A 23,888-nucleotide genomic window follows, 5' to 3' on the forward strand; every position below is an offset into this window, starting at 1 on the left:
TCATTTCAGATATTACAGTTCAGCCTCCTTATATTCCCTCTGCAGTTTCAGACAAATACAGTATCTTTTCTTCTCTCCAGTAACCAGCTAAGCAGATGCTGTTGTGTTTCATGATACAGGTCACATGTTTAATTTCAGCTTTCTGCACGTGACATCACATTTTATGTGTTCATAGTAATTTCCCATCTCATGTACTCATTTTTCTTTAAAAAGCAATCTGAAAATGTGTGCATTCCATGAAGCTTTCTAGTATTTGCTAATCGTATTTACATATGTACACTGCTTTGTGTCAGTTATCAGTTTGGAATATACTTCCTCGTATCTCATTAAATTCCTAAGGACTATGACCTAGTTATTTCTTCAGCACATTTTACCTCCTCTACGAAGTTTTTTTTTGTACAGCTATGGCACTTTACAAGCCAAATGTAATAAACACACAATCTCTATCTTCAAAATCAGAAGTACAATTATTTATAGAAAGAGATCATTAACCTTTCTTTGTCTTACACATTGTAGTGTGGAATTAAATAAATGTAAGGATCTCCTTGGAAGGGGTTTGATTTATTTTTTTTTAATTTCTTCTAGGTTTCCCACTGCCATTACAGGTACATTAATTTTGAACAATAACTGCATGTACTTAGATGACGGGATCTATAATTCCCTTTCTCTCAGTATACTCTTAATTGTACATGCTCAGCAAAGGAGGCATGTGACATTCAAAGTGGGAACTGCTAGCTTTTGACCCAGTTAATCTTTTTCCAAGCCACTGTTGCCCAGCAGATGGAGAGGAGAAATGATGAGGCAGGAATAAGAAGCCTGGAAGCAAGATGCCACAGAGAATGGTTTTAGAGGTCAAGTTAGGGCTATGACAGGATAAGTCAGATTTACACAGTTCATAAAGCAGGTTGGTTGTTACTTATTTTCTGGTTTGGTCCCATCTCCTGCCCCAAACATGTAGGAATTAAGATTAGCATTTTATTTGAAGTAAAACTTCCAGTAAACTAGTATCCTACCTAATGTTCTTCTATTCTTATGCTGCTTTTTTTACATACCTCCAATCTCTGCCCTTTGTCCTTTTCCCAAATATGCCCCCACTCTTTAATGTCTAGGATATGTATGGAGTGACAGAGGCAGGGAGTGGCTGCAGACAAGTCCAGTTCAAGCAGAGAATAACATCAAAAAGCTGATCTGAGATGGCACTTGTGCATGAAAATATTGTCTTGCAGGAGAATATACAGTCTGAACTACAGGAGTGTCTGGATAAAGGCTGAGGGGGTTGGCTTGGTGACTCAGAGGCAAATACACTGTTTTGAACCCAGGATTTTGTTAGGATTGGTTTAAGAGCATTGCTATCTGTTGAGCAGATTATAAACTCAAGTGATGTCACAAAGTTTCGTGCATGCTCAAGATTATGCACTTTTGCAGTTTATGTGTTTTGGGAGACAAACCAGGGATTAGCACCAATCGCACTACAATGAAACCTCCAGCTTTCTGCTTTCCTACTCCCCACCTCAGCAGGCCCTGCCGTCAGTCCCAACTGCGCTGCCGGAGCACACCAGTGCCCTGTGCAGCCACACCAGCCTCTCTACAGCAGCACCGTGGCTCGGCGGAACAGTGTGTAAGAAACCACTGGAACATAGATGCTGAAAATATCACTTAATGGTACCTTTGATCCCGTTTGCACCAGGTTACCGATACAGCATGCGGCAGGTTAGCCATATTCTTGTATTTGAGGAGCTCATTTTGGGAGAAAGTAATGCCCTGGCAATCAACACTGCCATTGCATGTTAATGTCTGATACTGCTCACACATTATGAGCCTGCTCCTGACCCAAATATGAAGAGATTTAAAAATACATTTTTTATGCTTCTTACTTACCTTGCTTCTGAGTTTTCAGAGGATTGTCTGGTCACAGATTTGAGCCTTCATCCTTTACTACAAAGACTAGAAGCTCACTGTTTTGTTTGTTTCTAAAAGTATTATTTTCATTAAATGGAAGCTGAGATTCTCAAACACTGCTTCTTGACTTCATCAACGTCAGATTAAGAAAAGCACCAAATACTGTGAAACTTGCAATAAAATCCTAAGAGGTACCAACACTTCACACACATGAATGATAAAAAAGAGTGCACACAGACAGACTGGCTCAGTGATACATTCTCCAGCTCATACGATCACCATGCTTCTTTCTCCCCTGAACTGGTACCTCAGCCAGTTACAAGCAGACATCTCACAAGTAAAAACAAATTCCAATCTGCGAAAATTTTACATATTTTGTGTTTTTATTACATTCATTTTCATTACAGTTATTCCCTCCCCAGATATGCAAGGCAAGTCACCAAATCCTTTGTTTTCTGGATGCTGGGGATCTGCAGTAACATTACTGATCCTCAGCATCTCACTACACTGCCCCACCCCTGCCCCAAAACTACCTCATGCTTTATGCTTAAATCAAACACCAACACAGGACACACACGTACAACCTGTAAAGACCTTTCCATGAATGAATGACAGACACAGCAGTGGTCCTGCAGACAGGGCACAAGCGTGCAGCATAAGGAAAGCACCAGACATACGATAGCATGCTCAAAGTAGAGGATGATATTCGAAGAGGAGCTATACCCAAGTTCATGGCACCTTGGCTTTTCTTATGCTCCTTTCACATCTGCATTTAATTATTTGATCCTTGGGGTGAACTGGCACCTGGAAGCCGCTTTGGCTGAGCCTCTGAATAGATCAGGAATCCCGTGAAGGTGATGTACTTGCCATGATTGCTGTAGGCACCATAGCCGTCGTGCTGATGGCTGTAGAGCCAAACAGTGTCCCCATATTGCAGGGGCAGCATGATACTCTGGCTCTGCATCTCCCGCCTCTTGGAGTGGTTGTCATCATAGATCATGGCCTGCACCTCATTGTGGTTCTTCATAAGTTTCACTGACATAGTCTTATAGGGCATTTTGCCAATGGTGAAGGAGAAATAGTATGCACCAGGTATACGGCATGAGAAAATGCCAGTGGAGGAATTGAAATCTTTTCCAATGTTCACAAACTCTGTGTCAAATGTGATTGGCTCATGCTGGGTTTGCTTGTCATCTGTCCCCACGAGACTTTGTGAGCGGGCAACAGAAAATGCAGAGCGAGGGTCTTGTTCCCTGTTTGGTTGATCAGATAATACGTGTCGCTGTGAAGCTTCATTCTGCTCTCCGGAAAGTTGCTGAACAGTGTGACGGTGTGACCCTAGCTCTTGAGAGCTAAGAGCATTCTGGAAGAAGGCAGAAGTGTCTGGATAGATTAAGTAGCCATTGAAAGTTGTATAGGGACCTACATTGCTGTAAAGAGCATACTTGGGGTCTCCATGTAAACGCAGCCAAACTGTGTCACCGTAGTCAAGCTGCAGCATGGCACTCTGGCTGGCTACCTTCCGTTCCTTGCGGTGATGTTCATCATACACTATCACTTGCACCTCATTCTTGTTTCTCATCAGCATGACAGACAAATTTTTCTTTGGGTATTTCCCAACAGTGAAGGAGAAGTAGTAGGCTCCAGGGATCCGACAGCGGAACAATCCAGTCTTGGGATCAAAGTCATTGCCAATGTTCACATACACCTTGTCAAAGGTAATGACCATCTCAGAGCTCCCTTCCATGCTGCTGGTTCTGGCCACAGAGAAAGCAGAGCGAAATTCAGTACTGGTGTCTACTGGGAAGCCATCTGTAGGCAGAAAAATCATGCAGCAAAGGAAGCCAAACAGGATCTGAACCTTCAGTGTCATCATTGTATCTGAAAGTAAAAAGAAGACTATTTAAGCAGGAATCCCATTAATTTCCAGCTCATATTCCAGTTGAAACCCAGACCTGAATCTTGCTAAATAGACATGAAGGTCTATGTCCAAATATTAGAAGTTTCCAGTGTATTTTTCTGATCAGTGTACGGGACCATACCTCAGTTCAGATCCCAGGACCATTTTGATATTTTCCTAGTGAGAGCTGGACCTTTTTTCCCTCATACTTGTAGGAAGAAAAATAATCTCCTTTGAAAGCCTGGCTATCCTACCTCTTGTCTGCAAAACACTGTGTTGCTTACAACGCAGAGGGATCTCAGAGCTTGCTGGGGCTTTGCCAGTGCTCGCTTTTGTAGTGCTTTTATTCATAAGACCAAGGATGAAACAAAGCCCTACACAGACCCTGTATTATACAACTGAGATACAGCTGAAGGGCAGGGAGAAGAGGATATATGCTCCAGAGATTCCCATGTAGATGCCATTGCCTAGCACTGCACTAGCTGTTTCACAGGGTGTGGTGCCTGGAAGCCAAGTAAGCTGGCAGATTCCACTATTCAGACTTCATCATGAATCTTTGAGGAGTGTAAAGTAACTAGGAGAATGGGGAATGTTTAGGAAAGGAAGGAAGGGAAGACAAGGGAGCAAATGAATCAAGTGAAAAAAGAGAAGGAAACCAAAAGATAAACAAAAGGCAAGTCTCCCTAAGTATAGAATCCCTGAGACAGAACTGAAATACGGAAAACAGGGAAACAACTCCCTATCTGGATAATAGACCAGAGAGAAAAAACTTCTTTGACCCTTAAAAAAGAGGGATAAGTTACGAGCTAATGGGATTTTCTGCTTCTAGTTTCTGTGATTTTTTTTTGGACTGAGGCCAAAAATCATCTATTAGTGCTTTCAGGCTGAAAACAAAACTGCCAGTCACTCCAGTGAGAAGCTTCTCTCTCTGTCACCTCTCTGTGCTTATTAAAATATCATTCAGGCTGGGAGGCAACTGCCTGGTTTGCAGTCTGCTCCATCTGTCACCCCAGAACTGGGGCCTTGCCAGCCTGCAAACAATGAATTCACAGACCAGCAGAACAGGAGCAAAACATGCTACTCATTGGGGGGAGGGATGAAGACAAATCCTGAATTTAGAAGAATAAAGGGCTAAATATTTGAATCGACTGGGATGGCCGAGTAATAGAAGTAAAGCAGACAGAATCCACATAGACAGTGAGGTGGCAATGGGATACTGTTTTGGCAAGATGTAATACCTAGAATCACTCACCAACATGAATTCAGCTTGACCTACAGTCCCTCCTCTTTGACACTTGAGATTAAAACTGAAATCTGAATGCAGCTCTAACAGTTCGGAACCCAAGAACGACTTAGATTTTCACTTAATTACATGAAAGTGACATACCAGCAAAGACAAAAAGAAATATCCATCCATTTCCTAATTTTACATTCGATCACTTATCTCACCAACATCTCAGTATTTTCTTCCATGCCCCTGAATTCAGAATGTTTTTCCTGACTCAGCCTGCTTCTCCTGAACACATCCATGGCACAGCACAGGCTGTACTGAAGGGCATGGAGAGAGCTGACTCATGTCATATTCAGGCCACTCTCTATCATCTTTGAAAGGTCATGGAGATCAAAGGATGTCCCTGGTGACTGGAGAAAGGCAAATGTTGCACCCATCTTCAGAAAGGACAAGTGACACAACCTGAGGAACTACAGGCCAGTCAGCCGGTTAGCCACTGGGAAAATGTTCTTGGAACGCATTTCTAAGCAAAGGACATGACGTTTATCATGTGATGATCAATTGAGGGTAGATCATATCAAACTAAACTGATTGCCTTCTTGTGAGAATAGACCAGTGGATGTCACCTACCTTTTAGCAAGGCTTTTGTCTCCCAGAGCATTCCTGTATCCAAGTTGTGATGTTACAATCTAGATAAGTGGACTATGAGATGGGTGAAAAACTGCCTGGGTTGTCAGGCTCAAGGGCTAGTGTTTAATATTTAATTTGTTTGCTCTAAAATTTTTTATCAATGACCTGGAGAAGGAGACAGAATGCCCATTAATCAAGACTGCAGTTGAGACTGAAACAGAGGGTTTGCCAACACACTTGGAGGCACAGCTGCTATTCAGAGGGACCTAGACAGGCTGGAGGAAAGGACTGAGAGGAAATTCAGCAAGGATGAACGCAAATTCCTGTACCTGGGATGGACTAACCCTGTGTGGTGGTAGTTAGGCTGGTGAATAACTGGATGGGGGGCAGCACTACTGGAAAGGATCTAGGAGTCCTGGAGAACAGTAATTTATACCTGAGTTAGTGCTGCGCCCTGCAAGTAATGGAGGCTAACAGCACACTGGAGTGCATCAACAGAATGTAGCCAGTAACCACAGGCAGTGATTATTCCCCTTTAGTTGGCACTTGAGCGACCCCAGAAGAGAGCAGCCAAGATGGCTGAGGTCTGGAGCACCTTCCCTATGAGGTGTTCTGGTTTTGTTTAGTGAGGGGGGGCCTAAGGTGGTAGCTACTGTGGGAAACTGCTAGAAGTCGCTCCCCTTTGTTCAGTGGACTCAGCCGGGCCTAGGGCGGACCCGCTGCTGGCCAAGGCCGAGCCAATTGGTAGCAGAATGTTCCGTGATAATGCCTCTGTGATAACGTATTTAAGAAGGGGAAAACAGAAAAAAAAAGAAGAGAAGATGTGAAGGAGCTGAGCGGGGACAGAGAGGGGGAGGCGTGAGCCTTGTGGGCCTTGCAGGCCTCACCCTCTGGCCTCTCGCCAGGCGACCGACTGGGCCCAACTCGGCCCAGTCCAGCTGCAAGAAGTGGAGAGGAGATGAGATGTGAATGAGATTGTAAAAGATCCTGAGAGGCGTCTGCCTGCCTGTTGTGAAGAATTTGTCTCATGAGAGGAACAGCTGCAGACGCCAAGGTCAGTTCAGAAGGAGGGGGAGGAGTAATGCGGCTCCTGGCCAAGATTCCCCTGCAGCCTGTGGTGACAATCATGGTGGAGCAGGTTGTCCCCCTGCAGCACATGGAGGCCCATGGAGGAGCAGAGATCCACCTGCAGCCTGTGGAGGACCCCACACTGGGAGAGGTGGATGCCTGAAGGAGGCTGTGGCCCGTGGAGGGCCCACTGGGGCAGCTGTTTTGGAGGCACTGCACCCCATGGAAGAAATGACACACACTGGAGCAGTTTCATGAAGGACTGTGGCCCGTGGGTGGGACCCCATGAAGGCACAGGGGAGGAATGCAAGGAGTTCTTCCCCTGATGATGAAGCAGTGGCGTGAAACAACGTGTGATGAACTGACCGTGACCCCCATTCCCTCTTCCCCCCTGTGCCGCTCCAGGGGGAAGGTGGTAGAGGTAATGTTAAGCCCGGGAAGAGGGAGGGGTGTGGGGAGGTTATCTTGTTCCCTGTCTCATTATCCTGCTAGTTTTAGTAAAGTAATAAATGAATATTTTTCCCCAAGTCGAGTCTGTTTTGCCCGTAACAGTGATTTTAAGGACTTTTCCCCATCTTTATCTCAAACCTCGAGCCATTTTTCTTATATCATCTCTCCCTATTCTCTTGGAGAGTGAGGGGAGTGAGAGAGAGACTGGATAGTCTGGTCCCAATCAGGGCTGAACTACGACAGAGGAAAGGCTGAGGGAACTGGGCTTGTTTAGCTTGGAGAAAAGAAAGCTTGGGAGGGATCTAGTAGTAGCTTTCTAGTACCTATGAAGAGGTTGCTGAGATGGCAGAGCTAGATTCTTCATTGATTTGCATGTTGGGAGAATAAAAGACAATGGCTATAAAATCCAAAAGGGAAGGTTCAGACTGGACATAAGCAAAATAATTTCATGCTGAAGGCAACTAAGAAAAGAACAGTTTGCCAGAGAGCGAGTGAAATCTTCATCCTTGTAAGTTTTCAAGATCAGACTGGATTAAGCTGTGAGCAACCTAGTCTTCATTCAGCATTGGCCCTGCTTTCAGCAGGAGGTCAGACAAGAGACCTCTTAAGTCTTGATTCCTGACTCTATAGTTGATTCCTATAGCTACTGCCTTCTCACAGTTGAAAATTCATTCACTGTTAACCCTAGCCATGACACTTATGTGGGACTAACCAGCTAACGGCACGTCTGACACACAGATTATCTTCCATCCAGCAAATCAATCTAAGAAAGCATTTTCAATGGAACTATTAAGCCATAGCTAATTGCCATGCATCTGTTTCCATACTGTTTTTATTCTTCCTCATTTTGCCTTTTAGTTTGTGAGCTCCTCAGGGCAAAGACTCTCTCTCTTCCCATGTCTGTACAGCATTTGGCCACTGCTGCCATTTAAACAATACTAATAGGCCCTAACATCCCACCAAGAACTAAATCCCAAACTGCCACACGGTGAGCTCAGCCTCTGGTTCAGCAGTGTTATTTTTGCAGACTGTAGAGTGCTACATCTAGCACGGCAGGCTCATTTCTGCTTCCAGCTTAGAAAATCAAGCCCTAAAGGCAAAACTTATAAGGGCTATTAGATGTGTCTGATTCATACTCATCCATTGTTATCCCAGTGATCACCATGGTGTGGCTGCATGGAGAAACAGGAAGACTGTGACATGCCTGTATGCTCTTGAGACAAGAAATGACAGAAAAGCTCTGGTATTTGCATTTTTAGCCACACTAACCAGCCTGGTTCTGAAGTGCTGCCTGTGCTCCAGAGCTTGCTCAGCGTATCCAGGAGGCAAGGAATATACTGCAAGCATGTCACTGCTGGCCAAAAAGACGCAAAAAGACAAAACAGTTTAAGAAACTCTGACCTTGTGTTCCTTCAAATGACCACCATTCTTGTTTCTGTCCCAAAGCTAATTTCTTTGTAATAAGGTCACTTACTAAAGGTTGGATCACTCAGTTAGAGTTGCAAAGACTCTGCTGCCGCAGTCCCTTATTTATCAGCTCTTCCCCATAACTTACTGGCAAGTCATTTACATAAGGCAGTTAATGATGCCATGTTTCCATTAGCAAGTTGTTTCCTTGACAGCTCCCACTCACCACTCTCAGGACTATTTAAGTTCTTTATCTATTTAAAATAACTTAGAAAGTATCTAATAACTGCCTCTCACACTAAACCAGTCTAAGAATAATTTGCCAATCATTAAGAAGACTCAGCTAGCTACAGGGCTGCTATAAACAGAGGCAACTCACAACAACTCTTGGATGCGAGTATTAGTGTAGGAAGTCTGAAAAATAAAGCTTCAAAAATGCTCTGTTGCTCCCCCAGCAAATACTTCTGGTGCTCAAGTCTTTTACTGGGATAGCTTTCTTCCAGCAGGGAAGAGATGGCACCAGGGATGTGAGGCTGGCCATGGACACTATTGTGCCTTAAGTTCATGCTATGGCCTAAGTTTTAAAACTGCAGAGTGATGTGAAAGACCCAGGCCAGAGGTGGAAAGTGGGTCTTCAGCATGAGTCATACATACATCATACATAGCAGATGTGTTATTCTCATTACTTTTACATACGGATTAGGGACCTTTGTCCCCTACCATTTCCTATTACGCTAACACCAATGCAATGAGGCTAGGTAGACCCAAGGGATAAACAAGATATGCTACTGCCTTTACACTAGGCAGTATCAATAGGGACAGCAGCCCACAGGGAAGAAGTCAATAAATTAATTTTGGAACAGGAAGCACAAAACACATGATGGAGCTAAACAATTCTCAAAGGCACTGACATTAAATTAATGACCTGAAAAGAAAATGGTAGTGACTCACTTAGCAGAACAGGAGTTGCAAATCTTTTTTGAAAAGAGACAGAATTCACCATTTGCATGACCCAGGAAACTTTAATAGCTTTGTGCTTGCTGCAGGTGATTTTTCTGTCCCGGAACAGAATGAATCCACCAGTGGAAAGACAATTAGCTTTATTCTTCTACTGAAATCCATTGATTTAGAAAAGGACTTTCAATAATAGAGAGGTCACCCCATTTCTAGACTTGTAGGCCAGATCTTCTTGTAAAACTCACAAGGGGTTTTGTTTTATTCCAAAATGTTAATAAGCTAGATTCCCTAGTCCTACCTTAGGCAAGAGTCCTTTAATTTCACTGGGAGTTTTACCCGTAAGATCACTGAAGAATGAGATATGAAACAAAAGTGAAGCAGTGCAGTTGAATTAACTGTTAGTAAAAGTTCTTAAAATCCTGTAAGCTGCAAAAGCAAAGCCCTGTTCTTCCTAGCTCTCACTGTAATATTTAAGGACAGCTGCAAACGTTTCAATTACTTGAACCAGTGAAAGCCTGTGTAACGAACAGGCTTCTCGGATTATGGTTAGCAAGATTTTTTTTCCCTGGACACCACATACTGTCTGTTCCACTCATCCGATACAGATTAAGAACATCAGATAATGATGCAAATGCGTCACTTCTTCCAACATCAAGGAGAAATTAATTGTACCAGATCCTCAAAAGCAAAATCTGTATAAAGATTACTGTGTGACAAAATCAGGGATTCAGTTATGGCTTTAGCCTTTCTCTGCTTTTGATGAATGTGTTTTTTTGAACTGTCGAACAATCCTGAGAAGTAAAACATTGCCTGAAGCACTTGGGATGATTTTTGGGAACTATAAGCCACACTTTGAATGACAGAACTTTATGGCATTAACATAGAAAGTACTTAATTTTAAATGTTTCCTTGAGTCAAGGTAGTCCTTTAACAAAACAAACCAGCTTCTGTGTACTCAAAGATCTGTGGAGAGACAAAAATTCTTTTGAAGTGCCTCAAATCCAGCCATACTCAGGAAAAGGAAACAGAGAGACTACTTTGGCAGAAGTCTCTAATGTTAGCCTGCACTTCAGAGTATTAATTAAACCTGCTATATTTCAACTGAAGCCCAAACGACTCTATTTAAGCTAAAATGATGATACATAAGATGACGTATATTCACTGATCAAAATGGAAACACAATAGTTCTGACATTAAGATTTTTCTTCCTATAACAGCATTAGGGAAATTTGTTACACACATTTGAAATGCCAGAGTAATACACCGTGTCTTCTGTTTTGGCTACTACACATATTTAAAAATATATTCATTTAGACAGACAAAGTGGCGTTTTAGTAGAGAAGATGGCTGAATAAACCCTAGGTGGGAGCAAGGAGTTATTCTAACAGAAAAATGCTTTAAAATGTAATAGAATTTTATTCAGTATCCTTTTCTAAATGAACAAATTACACAAATCTAACTCTCCACCACATACACACTCTTCAAGCAAACAAGACTAAAAACTGTAAAGCCAAGAAACACACTCTAACACTGATCAGAAGTGGAAGAACAGAAAACATTGTTAGAACATTTGAGATGAAACTGTCATTCATAAAATGTGTTGAATACTATAAAGTTGCTCTGCACATGCAGTTAAACAAACTGTTGATAAGCTGTCATTGAAATCACACCACAGTAAGTACTGAATAAAACAAACTATTGCTGGGAATGAGTTATATAGTTTCTGTGAAAGCATAGGCCAGAGAAGACTGGAAAGCACAGCTTGAGAATGCCAGAAGTCTGTTGCTGTACAGCGTTTATTTAACACTGCTACCTTTAGACATAAAACACTAAGACCATTTCAACAGTAGGAATCTTCACATGGATCCAGTTACAGTAACGCCAAAATTAAACCATCTCTTTTCCCACCCCCAAACCTAATTTCCTTTTTTAGCCTGTGCATTTCTTTCTCCTGGTGTGCACAAGAGATGCTGTGCCTGTGGAACAAGTCTTTGTTGAAGCATCCCACCTCTCCAGGAGGAACTGGATTCTGCACCAGAAGGCAGATCACATTGGCATAAAGGATTAACAGAGTCAGTCTGGCCAGAAATACCAGGAGGCATTTTGGTAGGTAACAGAAAGTAACTGACACTTTGCAGCATATACCATAAAGATCTTGGTTAAGACGGAGAGACAGGAAGGCCCCAGAATACAGACTGGCCAGTGCAAAAGCTAGCTCTAAAGAGACAGAAAGGCACGGAGACCTCACAGAACGCAGTAGAAGACAATTTCATTGATCCAGGTGCCTGGGCTGGAAGGCACGTAGTGAGAGCACTTTTCATAGAAGTCCTGTTTTGTTTTTTTTTGCTTTGGAGGTAAAACTGTATGAAGCACAGGAACGCTACCAGACAGGCTGCCCCAGCAATAGATCTGCTGGAGTGATAGACATCTTACGAGGAAGAATACAGAGCTCAAGCAGCTCAGTTCAGGCTATTCCAAAGGCAAATGGGAAACTATTATTTAAAAATAAACAAGATTTAGTTACAGGGATGATTTTAGTTTAAACTTCTTACCTGGGTTAAGAGATTTAAATTATGGTAGTTTGCAAAGAAATTGGTAGCCTGCTGAACTGCACATTGCTAGACTCTGTAGAAGAGCTTATAAAAGATGTCTGCAGTCTAGAAGACATAGGATAGGGGACATGGGTTAATAAAAAGCAAATGCAGCCAAGATTTCTTACTTTTACTATGCTATTGTAAAGCCTGGGGGAAAAAAAAGAAAAAAAACCCAAAACAACAACCAAACCCTGAAGGATTAAAGGGGGTAAAATGAAAGAGTCAACAAATAATACGGTTCCATTTCATCATCTGACCAGCTGGAATCAACAGGAAAGAGCCAGTTAGTACCCCAGCAGTGCTAAAGGAGAATGTGAAGAGGAAGGTAATGGCTTTACAGACCATGAGACTGTCTTAAGAGGCAAGGAGGGAGAAAGTTTAGAAGTTTTTGCAGAAGATGTTTCTGGGTTGGTAACAAAAACTGGGAACCTAAGGAAGATGCAAATGGGTTCAGCATCACAGACTACTCTTGTGATTTTTCTATTTTAGGGAGAGTTTGGGCAGGAAAAAGAGGAACATTTTTGCCAAGAACTAATGAAGCACAGGGACTTTCAAGGGTTAATAAAGAATGAAAAGGCTTTTCAGACAGCTGCACTGAACCCAAGCTTGTTTCTATGTTTTCCTGAAGTGGTGGTGTAGCTCACATCCTTAGAGATATTTAAAAAAAAAGAAAAAAATCTCAGCTGTGAGTGACAAAGTGGAAACATTAGGTGGGTGGACTGGCATTAGAATCAGTACTCTGGAATCAACTCAGATTCTAACCCTTTTATTCTTTCTGTTTTTTGTTGCATACCATGGCTATACCATGGCTCAGTTTTTCTACCCCATTTCCTTCCAGTGAAGGAAAATTTAGCTCTTGGGATAATCCCCACTCCTTCTGTCAGCAAATGAAAGTCTAGCAACAGTTCAGACACATAAGTATAGGTAGCTATTGTTTGATTTTTTTAAAAAACCACACTTTCCTCTCTGCATCTAAGCAGCAGTTTCCTTCAATGTACCTGAATGAATATTTTCATCCTCCAGTCATGCAGACCAGAAGAGGAGGTTCCTATGAGTTCTCAGAGTTGATGCCCTATTTGTCAATCTTCTTTCAATCCTTAGTTGCAACAAATGCTTATAGATTTGAATTTAACTGCTATGCAAGGGCCTAATAAAAAAAAAAGGAACAAGTTTTAGATTTTTCTTGTCTGTTTTCTTTAGCTGCATATCCACACCTTCTCTTTCTCTCTCTCACTTGAGTGGGCACATAATTCTAATTTTTCCTGGAACTTTGTGTCTGCAGTAGTTGCTTCCAACCCGCTCCCCTCACTCACTGGAATGCTGCCCTCCAGTCATTGCTCTAAGACCTGCCACATCACCCACCTGGGTAAAGCTACAGGGAATATGCTGGTTCTTGCTGGTCGATCATCAAATCACAAGTTAGGATGAGCCTATAGAGTACAGTAATCATCCCCTAAGAGAATTAATGGATAGCTGAGTCCTGGGATTACATGCAAGGACAACAAAAAGCAACTGACTGCTAAGAGCTGATTTAGCAATGCAACCAAAGCTGTCACAAGTTGGGTAGCTCTGGTCCCCATCTTGATCACCTCCAGTTAACAGAAAGCTTTCAAAACAGATGAGATTTGGTTCCCTTTGCTTGACAGATCATCTTGTAACACTATATTTCATCAATGGAAACATAATTGCTTTGGTCTTTTTATCCATCAAAGGTTGCACTGTAACAGTTTGAGAAAATGTCACACGCTCTTGACTGATATTTTCTGACAGAAGGCTTTGTAAATCCATCTGAAAAAATTCTATCTGTACTGGGGTATTTGCCTACAGGAATGCTGCTTTCCTTGGGAGTTTTTTTTCTTCTCTTGACAGGTAAGGCAGGAAAACATGCTGTCTTTTAACATCTGCCATCACACTCATCCAAAAAATAACTTTCATTTCTTTTCATTCCCTGCTGTTTCATTACTGTGAAGATACTCAGAGAACACTGTGAATTGCACTGCGGTGCTGCTCTTCACTGCCAACATGCTGCAACATCTCAATTTGGAAATTCACTGAGCTCTAGTTTAGTGAAGAAGGTAATCAAAAGCATTAGGGTCTGTGTGTCTTTGATTTCTGCTCTGGCATCTTCCTTTCTGCTCCTCCTCCTGCTGGGTCAGGACATAGGCCTGGAGCTGGAGAACTCAGAAGAAACAACCATCATGTGCTCAGCACCAAAACAGAGACCAGTAATATTCCAGAATGAAAACTCCGCTCTGCCAAACTCTAGGGAGAGGGAGGTTTCAGTTGAAGTCCACATACACTACTGGGTTTTTTTCTAGTCCTGCTCTCTAATTGTCTGACATGTTGCTTTCATAGCCAGTGAACTGGTAGACAAAACAAGAAACACTCATTTTAAGAATAATCATTGCATGTAACTACCCCTGTTTTTGTCACTAGCCAGTCTCTTGAGACCCAGACTTGCCCTGGGTGGTACAGAAGTTCACAGAATCATAGAATCAATAAGGTTGGAAAAGACCCCTAAGATCATCAAGTCCAACCATCAACCCAACACCACCATGCCTACTAAACCACGTCCTGAAGTGCCACAACTATATGTTTTTTTAACATCTCCAGGGATGGTGACTCCACCACTTCCCTGTGCAGGCTGTTCCAATGCTTGACCACTCTTTCAGTAAATAATTTTTTTCTAATGTCCAATCTAAACCTCCCCTGACAAAACTTGAGGCCACTTCCTCTCATCCTATCGCTAGTTAATTGGGAGAAGAGGTCAACAGCCAGCTCACTCAACCTCCTTTCAGGTAGTTGTAGAGAGTGATAAGGTCTCCCCTCAGTCTCCTCTTCTCTAGACCAAGTTCTTGATTAACAAAGCGTTGTAATTCAGCCTCAGTCGGGGCCAGACTATGCAGTCTCTCTCTCACTTCCCCCACCCTCTGAGAGAATAGGGGGAGATAATATAAGAAAAAGGCTCGAGGTTTGAGATAAGGACAGGGAGAAATCCTTAAAGTTACTGTTACAGGCAAAACAGACTCGACTTGGGGAAAACTATTCATTTATTACTAAAAACAGCAGGATAATGAGACAGAGAACAAGATAACCTTCCCCCACCCGTCCCTCTTCCCAGGCTTAATATTATCTCTACCACCTTCCCCCTGGAGTGGCACAGGGGGGAAGAGGGAATGGGGGTTGCGGTCAGTTCATCATGCGTTGTTTCACGCCGCTGCTTCGTTGTCGGGGGAAGAACTCCTCACATTCCTCCCTTGCACCTTCGTGGGGTCCCACCCATGCACCACAGTCCTTCATGAAACTGCTCCGGCGTGGGTCATTTCTTCCATGGGGTGCAGTCTCTCTAGAACAGCTGCCTCAGTGGGCCCTCCACGGGCCACAGCCTCCTTCAGGCATCCACCTGCGCCAACGTGGGGTCCTCCATGGGCTCCAAGTGGATCTCTGCTCCTCCGTGGGAGGACCTCCATGGGCTGCAGGGGGACAACCTGCTCCACCATGGTCATCACCACAGGCTGCAAGGGAATCTTGGCCAGGAGCCGCATTACTCCTCCTCCTTCTCAACTGACCTTGGCGTCTGCAGCCGTTCCTCTCACAAGAAAAATTCTTCACAACAAGCTGGCAGACGCCTCTCAGATTCTCTTCACATCTCATCTCCTCTCCACTTCTTGCAGCTGGGCCGGGCCGAGTCGGGCCCAGTCAGCCACCCAGCGGGAGACCAGAGGGTGAGGCCTGCAAGACCCACAAGGCTCGCGCCTCCCCCTCTTCACATCAGCTCAGCTCCTTCACATCTTCACTCTCTTTTTTTTTTTTTTGTGTTTTCCCCTTCTTAAATACGTTATCACAGAGGCATTATCACGGAACATTCTGCTACCAATTGGCTCGGCCTTGGCCAGCAGCGGATCTGGCCTACGCCCGGCCGAGTCCACTGAACAAAGGGGAGCGACTTCTAGCAGTTTCCTACAGAAGCTGCCACCTTAGGCCCCCCTCCACGCGAAATAAAACCAGAACACAATTAAATTCTGCAATACACATAGTGCTTTTTAGGATCAACTGCTTTTCATGAATCAAGTTTATCAAATTCTTAGTCCAGTAGCATTCTTTATTTTATGTCTATAGATACACAAAAGTAGCAAAGTAAGTCAGCAAAGTTAGTTGTCATAATGTTTGTTAACACTGACCCTTCACAATCAGCAATATGCAGTTCCCCATTTCCAGTGGTCTTCCCTACCAAATCCCTTGTAAGGAGACCTCTCTGAGGAATGGCTATAGAGAGCTGGAATTTGGGCCCTGTCAGTTTTTTATCCATTTTGGTAACAGCTACTTCTGAAAAGGCTATAGCTGGTGCAAATGACACATCCCAAGGCTGTGAATTCATAGCTGATATCTTCAGGAAAATCTCAATTTCTGCTTCCACATTTTAAACTCTGAGTATATTTTGGTCCATGGATTTAATCAGCTTGTCATCTTCTTCAACAGAGAGCTATGAAGTTCCTCCGTTAAACCTTGTACAAGCCAAGTTTTCACAGTTGTGCTTTTGAACTTGTGATTCTTCTGTAACAATCGGACACAGAGGTGCTGCTGCCCACAAGGTAGAGCCTACTGCCCTGGCTGGAGGGACAGAGAGAAGCATTTGCTGAACAATCTCCTTAATATACACATAGTTTTACAAAATTTTCTGGTATCTGCTTTCTGGCTTTATGTTGTTTCCAGTATTTAAAAAATGCCAGTCCTCACATAATAGCAGTAGAAATGCTCGTGTGACTATTTCTGTAAAACTCCATCTGCACTGGAAAGCTGCTGGTAAAAGGCTTTGGCATTACCATCAAAAAGCGCTGCTGGACACTGCTGTTCACTCATCAGTTCCTCATTCACAGTGAGAAAGCGCTCAGAGCCTGTCAAGTGTTCACAGATTCCAGGCTCATCTGCGTGACCAGCCAGTTTCCTCCTAGGCAAAATCGCCTCTGACAGCTTGAAGCTGCCGCCTCTGATTTTTGCTTATAGGAAAAGAATTTTGCTAAAATACTGAAATGAAGACTGTAGCAACCCACTAGCAGGTTTTATGTAACTTTCAGACCCCAATTGGACATAATGTAAAAAGAAAAATATAATGAATTAACATGAAGGATATGGCTGTTCTGAACACTGTTATGCAGATGCTTTATTTAAAGCAGGCTTGGGCATCATTACATTGCATTAAATATGCAGCTCATACTGACAGAAGTGTCATTTGCAATAGCCTACACAATTTCCTCACAACCACACTGAGAAATTTCAGCCATGCACCTTAAAACCAAATGCTCACATTCAGTTCATATTTGAAGCCAGTGCTCCTTTTACCCAAATTCTTTCAGCCCCCTTCCTTCCATCTAGCTACTTCTGTTTAACACCTTCCCTTTTCAAGACAATTATCAACAGCTTCCAACAGGAGATTACCAGCTGCAGAACCCCCTCCAGCACGTTCAGTAGTTTTCTGCCCAGTCTGTCTCAGATTTCCTCCCAAGTTTCACAAAGAACAATCTCTCCATCTTGTTGTCTCCTGTAAAAATGAGGTTTTTTACATGAGCTATCCTTTGCTTTATGTCCTTCCAGAACCACCTTGTTCCAAAGCGGAACCTCCTTTAGCATCCGGTCAGAGTAAGTGTTCTTTTGGATATCCTTCCTTGTCTCCTAAATAAAGACTGCGTTTTATATACTCATATGAGAAGTAAAGAAAGCAAATGGGAGAAGGAGCAATTAAATAAACTCAGGCAAAGCAATACAAGCTAATGGGAAGCACTGGTCAGTCCTTGGGTGGAAGGGATGTGAATTTACTTTTAATATCTGGGGCATCAAGTGACCAGTTTTCTAAGCAAATAATTATTTTTCCAAATGTGTTCAAGCAGCAATGGAAGATGGGGGCAGGGGGAAAAGCAATCAGAGCTTATGTACTGTCACAGTTTGTGCTCGCATGTCCCAGAGTCAATCAAAATATGAGGATTTTCACCAATTTATGGGTAATTCCAGTGTAACAGTGTTTAAACGACACCAGATTATGATGCTAATATGCTACAGTTCACTGAGCAACAGCTCCATGAAAACAGCCTTCTAAAAAGCACAGCCTAATTCTTCATTTTCTCCTTGTCTTGTTCATTCAGCACAGATTCTTTCCAGCAGTTGCTCTGCAGTCTTTCAGTCCCAGAGAGTACCTGTTTTCATAGAAAAAATTCCCTGTTGCCTGGTTCATCTAAAAACCACTTCCACTCCTCCCGGTTTGTCTTTAACTTATCTAAGAGCTTTTCTTTTTGTCTGAGTGAAAAGGTCCAAAGCCTGGGGAGAGAGAAAAATCCTTCTCCCTTCAGAGGATTAAAAAAATCTTTGGTTGGACTCAAAATGTGTTCTATTCAGGATCTTATGTGCAGCTCATCACTGCAGCATCTGAAAGAGATGATCATTGCTCTCTTATTTCTTTCTACCTGTCTCCTCACAGAGATTCAGCATTTTTTCACCATGCACAGGGGACCATCTGTTCCATTTATATTAAACAATATATGTTAAACTATGAATACTAGAGGACCTAGATTTTCTCTCCCTGGAGAAATGCCTAAAAACATCAGTTGTAGAACCATGCTTTATTTTATTCCTATTCTGAATTCTGTTATTTTATTTCATTGCATCTCTACAAAAGCATTTTTTTTGATTATGGCCTTTCAATTCAAGGAGTAAAACACTAAAAGAGTTTGTATTTTCAGTACAGATCATTTTGCTAACTACTAATCCTCACTCATTTTTCTTCTTCCATATAATTTTTCTCAGCACTCATAGACTCAGTCAAGCATCTGCTCCCAGGAAATCAGAATATCCCATTCCCTGTATCTTCTCCAAAAAGAGAGACCTCTTTTAACTATCTTCTAGTAAGCCTAGTAAGCTCTTACTTTTTTTTCAGGCTCTTTTAAGAAAGAGCTACACTGTGTGCTGTGCTACCCTTGGTTATCAGACAAACATCAGAACAGGGCCAGTAGACAGCTTTTAGTTCATTTACATGAAATGAGCATGCTGCCTTCATAAAATGATAGAAGAATGGTCTAGAAGGGAACTTAAGATGTCAAATAGTCCAAGGTACTTTCTCATTATACAGTCACTATCCTAATTTCATTCTTTATAAATAATTGTCTAACTTGTTCTTAAAATGATGGAGTTTTCACAGCCTCTCCAGACCAAATATTCAACAGTTTTTTATTATCCTAGGTCCTAGAAAATTATTCCTACAGTCTCAAATAATCTTTCTTTCTGCTACTTCTTGCTTTCTGTTCCATCCACCATGAGCCCAAAGAAAAGATCATTCCCTCCTCTATTTTGTGTCTGAAGACTGTAATATTCCCCTGTCAGCTTTCTGGTCTTTAAGCTAAATAATTTCAGTTCTTTCAAATAATCTGGTAGGTCACGTTTTTCAGACCTCTGCTGAGTCCTGCTGGCCTTCTCTGGACTTTCTCCGATTGAATCGCACCTGTCTCAAAGTGTAATAACCAAAACTTCACACAGCCTCCAAGCTCGGGCTTTAGCAATGCTGATCAGAGCAGGAGGATTGCTAAGCATCTTCCAAGCTATACGTCTTTTATATCCCCTAGCAAGATGTTAGCCTTCATTTGCAACAGCATGACATTGACTCATATGCAGCTTGTGATCTATCGTAACACTCAGATTCTTTTCTGCAGAGTTGCAACCTAGTTATTGCTTCTCTCTTGTGCTTGTGCAGTTGATTATTTCTCCCTTATCATAGTACATTTCATTTACTCCTAGCAAATTTCATCCAGTTCTTTTCCTAGCAGTTCTTCTCCTAGCAGTTCTTCCAATTTGTTGGAATAATTTTTCTTTCTAATCTTTTCCTGCAGCATATTTCAAGTCTCACAGTTTTATGTCGCTGGCAAATGTGTTACACTCACTCTTTATATTATCATCCAGGTCATCTAAGAAAACACGGAACAAAAGCAGATCCAGGACACACTGACACAGCTATCATATCAGTTTTAAGCAGCTTGTGGCCTCTCTGAAGGACTCGCACAGACTAAAAGCATACAGATTATGAACTTTGAATCTTCTGATATTATATAAGGAAGATTTTTCTGTTCAGGAAATCGTATTTACCCAGTTTATAGCCTCCATCACCTGCTATGCCCTGCGCCTCACCAAAGCAAGTATATGAAGTTAATGTACAACCATGATCAAGAATCTCAACTTCTACTTAAAAAAAGCAGATTAAATCTCTCACTCTTATGCCACAAAAAAATCTTTTAATATGCAAAATGAAAAAAAAGACAGTTCTGTTAGAATCTTCTGGAATACTGAAACAATGAGTGGGAAAGAGGTGACCAGCTCTCTTCATAGTCTTTGAGATATATTAGAAATGTCAACATTTATTACATTCACTGTAGTTACACCAGCAGCACACACCAGAAGGAGTGCACCAAGGCGGCTAGCTGATTTCAATGGACTAAACATTTTCTTTGCATCTGCCCTTGACCAGAGGACTGCAGATTCCTTTCCTCAGAGCTCAAACGTCAGCCGTGGCGGTCACAAGCAGACACAAACAGATAGTAAGCCTTTGTGTAGATATGAATAAAGATGATCTGGTGTTCCTCCTGACAACAGTGGCTTGGCTCTCTCATCTGGCTCTGGCTCTCATTCCAGTAACAACTTCCATAGTCTCCCCAGATTCCTTAACCCAATATGGACGGTTTTCCTGGCACTGCGGCTTTGGCCCTGGCAGCACAGAAAACATGCACAGGATGAATTAACCATCTGGAGGGAGAAGAGGGAGAAATAGGACTTTATGAATTGGTACTGCTTCCCAATAGAGCCCTAGTAATCAATTATTAGACTCTGGAGTAGCCACTTACTGCTTGCTCTGTGATCATCTCCTGATTCTGGCTGTTACCTCCGCTGCAAGCCTCAGACCTTTGATTAGAGGCAGCAGGAATTCCTCCTTTGTTCTCTAACCTGTCTGGAGGAAGAATACAACTAGAGAGAGGCTTTACAGGGACAAGAAAGCACTGGGGGAGACAAGGGATTGACAAGAGAGCCAGCAGCACAGCAGCTGTGTATTAGTGCCTTACCTCATTTGAGCGTCAAGCAAGTTTCCCTTCCTGGGACAGGGGCAAAGGGAAAGGTAAAGGAAAGCTGAAAGGAACAACAAAGTCCTGACTTTACTTCAGCTTGGATCTGCCGGGCAATGGGATCTATACTAAATTTCTGGGTGTCAATTAACAAGTAAGAGCTGAAGCTTTTAACCTCTACTGGGTGAAAAATGGAGACAGCCAGGTAGATTGTTTCAAATAATGTATGATAAACTATCAAATTGACAAGCCTTAATGTGTCTTCCAAGAAAGCACACAGATCTTCGCCCCTACAGACCACTCAGTAAGCTGTAATTCTAAGGAAAGTGGAACATTATTTTCCTTGACAGTGCATCTTGGAGTAGAACATACACTTCATGCTTTGGGCATTTAAAAGGATGGGTGAACAGAACAGTTCAGGAGTAAAACTCACCAAATCCTAACATCTGACCTCAGATGTTGGTAACAAAGCCCTATTTTTTTTTCTCTATTCTCATGCCTTAAAGTCAATGTAGAGATGAGTCAATGTATCTCCTGGAGGGAAATGTTTCTCACCTGAGAATGTTACATTCTCAGACATACTCTCCACTTTGGAAATCTACCATCCCTATCAGATAAGTTTATCTCAATGCTCTCTGCCTATAACTAACCATAAGAATGTGCAAATTTTGGTGGAATGACTGTGTTCACTTGTAGGCTCACTGCATGTTCACTTTGCACTACCACTGGCCTCTTTTTCTTTTGGTCATCATATTATTGCGTGCTATGCACAGAAGGCTCATACTACCTTGGCTGTTTACACCTTATTTCTCTGCATGCCTATGTTCCTCTAGATCACTATTTGATAGAAGAATGACTGTTCCAAGAACTGGAGATCAACAATTGCCCTTGCTGCTGTTTGGAAATATGTCTATTATTAAAATGGAAAATAGAAAAGCTATCATACACTTACTGGACTACAGGTCACAATATAGTTATCCTGTATATAAGTATATATCCTGTATATAAGTATAGCTGCTGCCATTGTGGGTCCACACAACCTCCCATATTTGGAAAATATGAATGGTTATGTTTATCAATGAGTACTCTCTGGAGAGCATAGCACAATGGACAGATGATCACACTAGCAAAACATAAAAACAAATGGGATTCCAAGGTTTGCCGCAAAATCTCTGATTCCAATGTATTCAATTTCTCCACCTGTTTCTACATCTACAAAACAGTAAATGTCTGCCATGCTGACAAATTATCAGATTTAAATCAATTACACATTGAAGCCATAGGTTCTCCATTATGGACACCAAATGTACATGAAGGTGTTGCTTCTTCCACACGGAAAACACAAAACTCATTTGTAGAGCCTAGTCTACTCACCCTTCAGTACTCTGGTCTCAGTTTATTATGGCATTTTAGGGGGGAACTGAAGGAACATAGAATGTGATGCTGCCCTACTGGGAATCCTCATTCTTCCCTGACATGCCTTTTACTGCTATAAATTAACCCTTAAGACTAGCTAGACAAGCAAACTGCTGCCATATGCCTAGACAGGACTGCAGCCTGATTGGCAAAGTATTTCAAAGTCTTGTTACACATCATGTCCCTGGAGAAGAGAAACTGCAGAAGGCTGCAATAGCATCAGAATGAATAATTGAAGTGCGGCTCATTCAGTATGTGCATAAACTGAAGGGTCACAATGCTGCCTTCTAGACAGCTGGCAGTGGAGGAACTCACCGAGTGTCTGATAGAAACATCATCTCGAGACGCTGACCCACTTCCCTGGGAGCTTTTAGGGAGCGGGTTGAGGAGATGATTGTGGCATTGCCAACACACAGAGAAGGATTAAGGTAGATTATAGTCACAAAATTGTACATTACAGAATCAGTCGTATATGCTACTGTTGGGAGAATCCTTGGGAGTCAGTTCCCCCAGGAAACAAAAGTAGAGATCCATGCAAAATTAATGCAATTTCCCACCTGAGAAACTGCCCCTGGGGGAATTTTCCAGTATGCTCTTCTGCATGGCCGGCCCCTGGGAGGTTCTCCAATCTCGGCTCCATGCTAAGCGGGGCCAAAATTTCATTCCCTTTCCCACAGAAACTGTACTAATTTAATATCGGAAATAAAAAGGGGAGGGGGCGGGGGTAACTCAGGCACTTCCCGCTATTGTCCAGCCTCTCAGCGGGGACGGAGAGGGAGCGCAGCCTGCCCGGGCGGGCGCCCGCGCCCTACCCGCCGCCGCTGAGGGCCAGGGGCTGGCGCCCCGCGGCATGCCCCGCACGCCCGCCTTCGCAGGAACCGCGGCCGCCGCCGTGAGAGCCCCGACGGCCCCTCTGCCGCCGCCCGGGCACCGCTCCCTACCGACGGCCTCTCCACCGGCGCCGTGGGGCAGGCCCGCTCTCGCCCGCCCTTACCCTCCCCAGACCCTGTCCGGCCGGCGGATCCCAAATCCCCACCCCTTGCCCTTCAGGTGCAGCCCGGCCCCGCCAGCAGCGGCTCCCCCCGCGCGGTACCTGCTGCTGCCCCGCGGCGGCAGCTCCGCGGCGGCGGTTGGTGGCCGTTGGCGGCGCGGGGCTGTGCGCGGGGCCGTGCGCGGGGCCGCGGCGCTACCTGCGCACTGACAGCTCGAGAGCCGCGGCGGCGGCGGGGGCCGGGGTTGCGGAG

General features: G+C 43.2%; 1 protein-coding gene across 1 annotated transcript; it reads right to left on the reverse strand.

Annotated features, from left to right (window-relative positions):
• Positions 1-2,259: 2,259 nt before the first annotated feature.
• C1QTNF4 (C1q and TNF related 4) lies at positions 2,260-23,888 on the reverse strand. The gene is made up of 2 exons (XM_086749013.1): positions 23,738-23,888; positions 2,260-3,780 (listed from the first exon to the last, which is right to left on the reverse strand). The coding sequence occupies exon 2, from the start codon at positions 3,773-3,775 to the stop codon at positions 2,672-2,674; it is 1,104 nt and encodes a 367-aa protein (XP_086605139.1). The 5' UTR covers positions 3,776-3,780; positions 23,738-23,888; the 3' UTR covers positions 2,260-2,671.

Source organism: Chlamydotis macqueenii, chromosome 5, assembly GCF_036417535.1.
Source record: "Chlamydotis macqueenii isolate bChlMac1 chromosome 5, bChlMac1.mat, whole genome shotgun sequence".
Lineage (NCBI taxonomy): Eukaryota > Metazoa > Chordata > Aves > Otidiformes > Otididae > Chlamydotis > Chlamydotis macqueenii.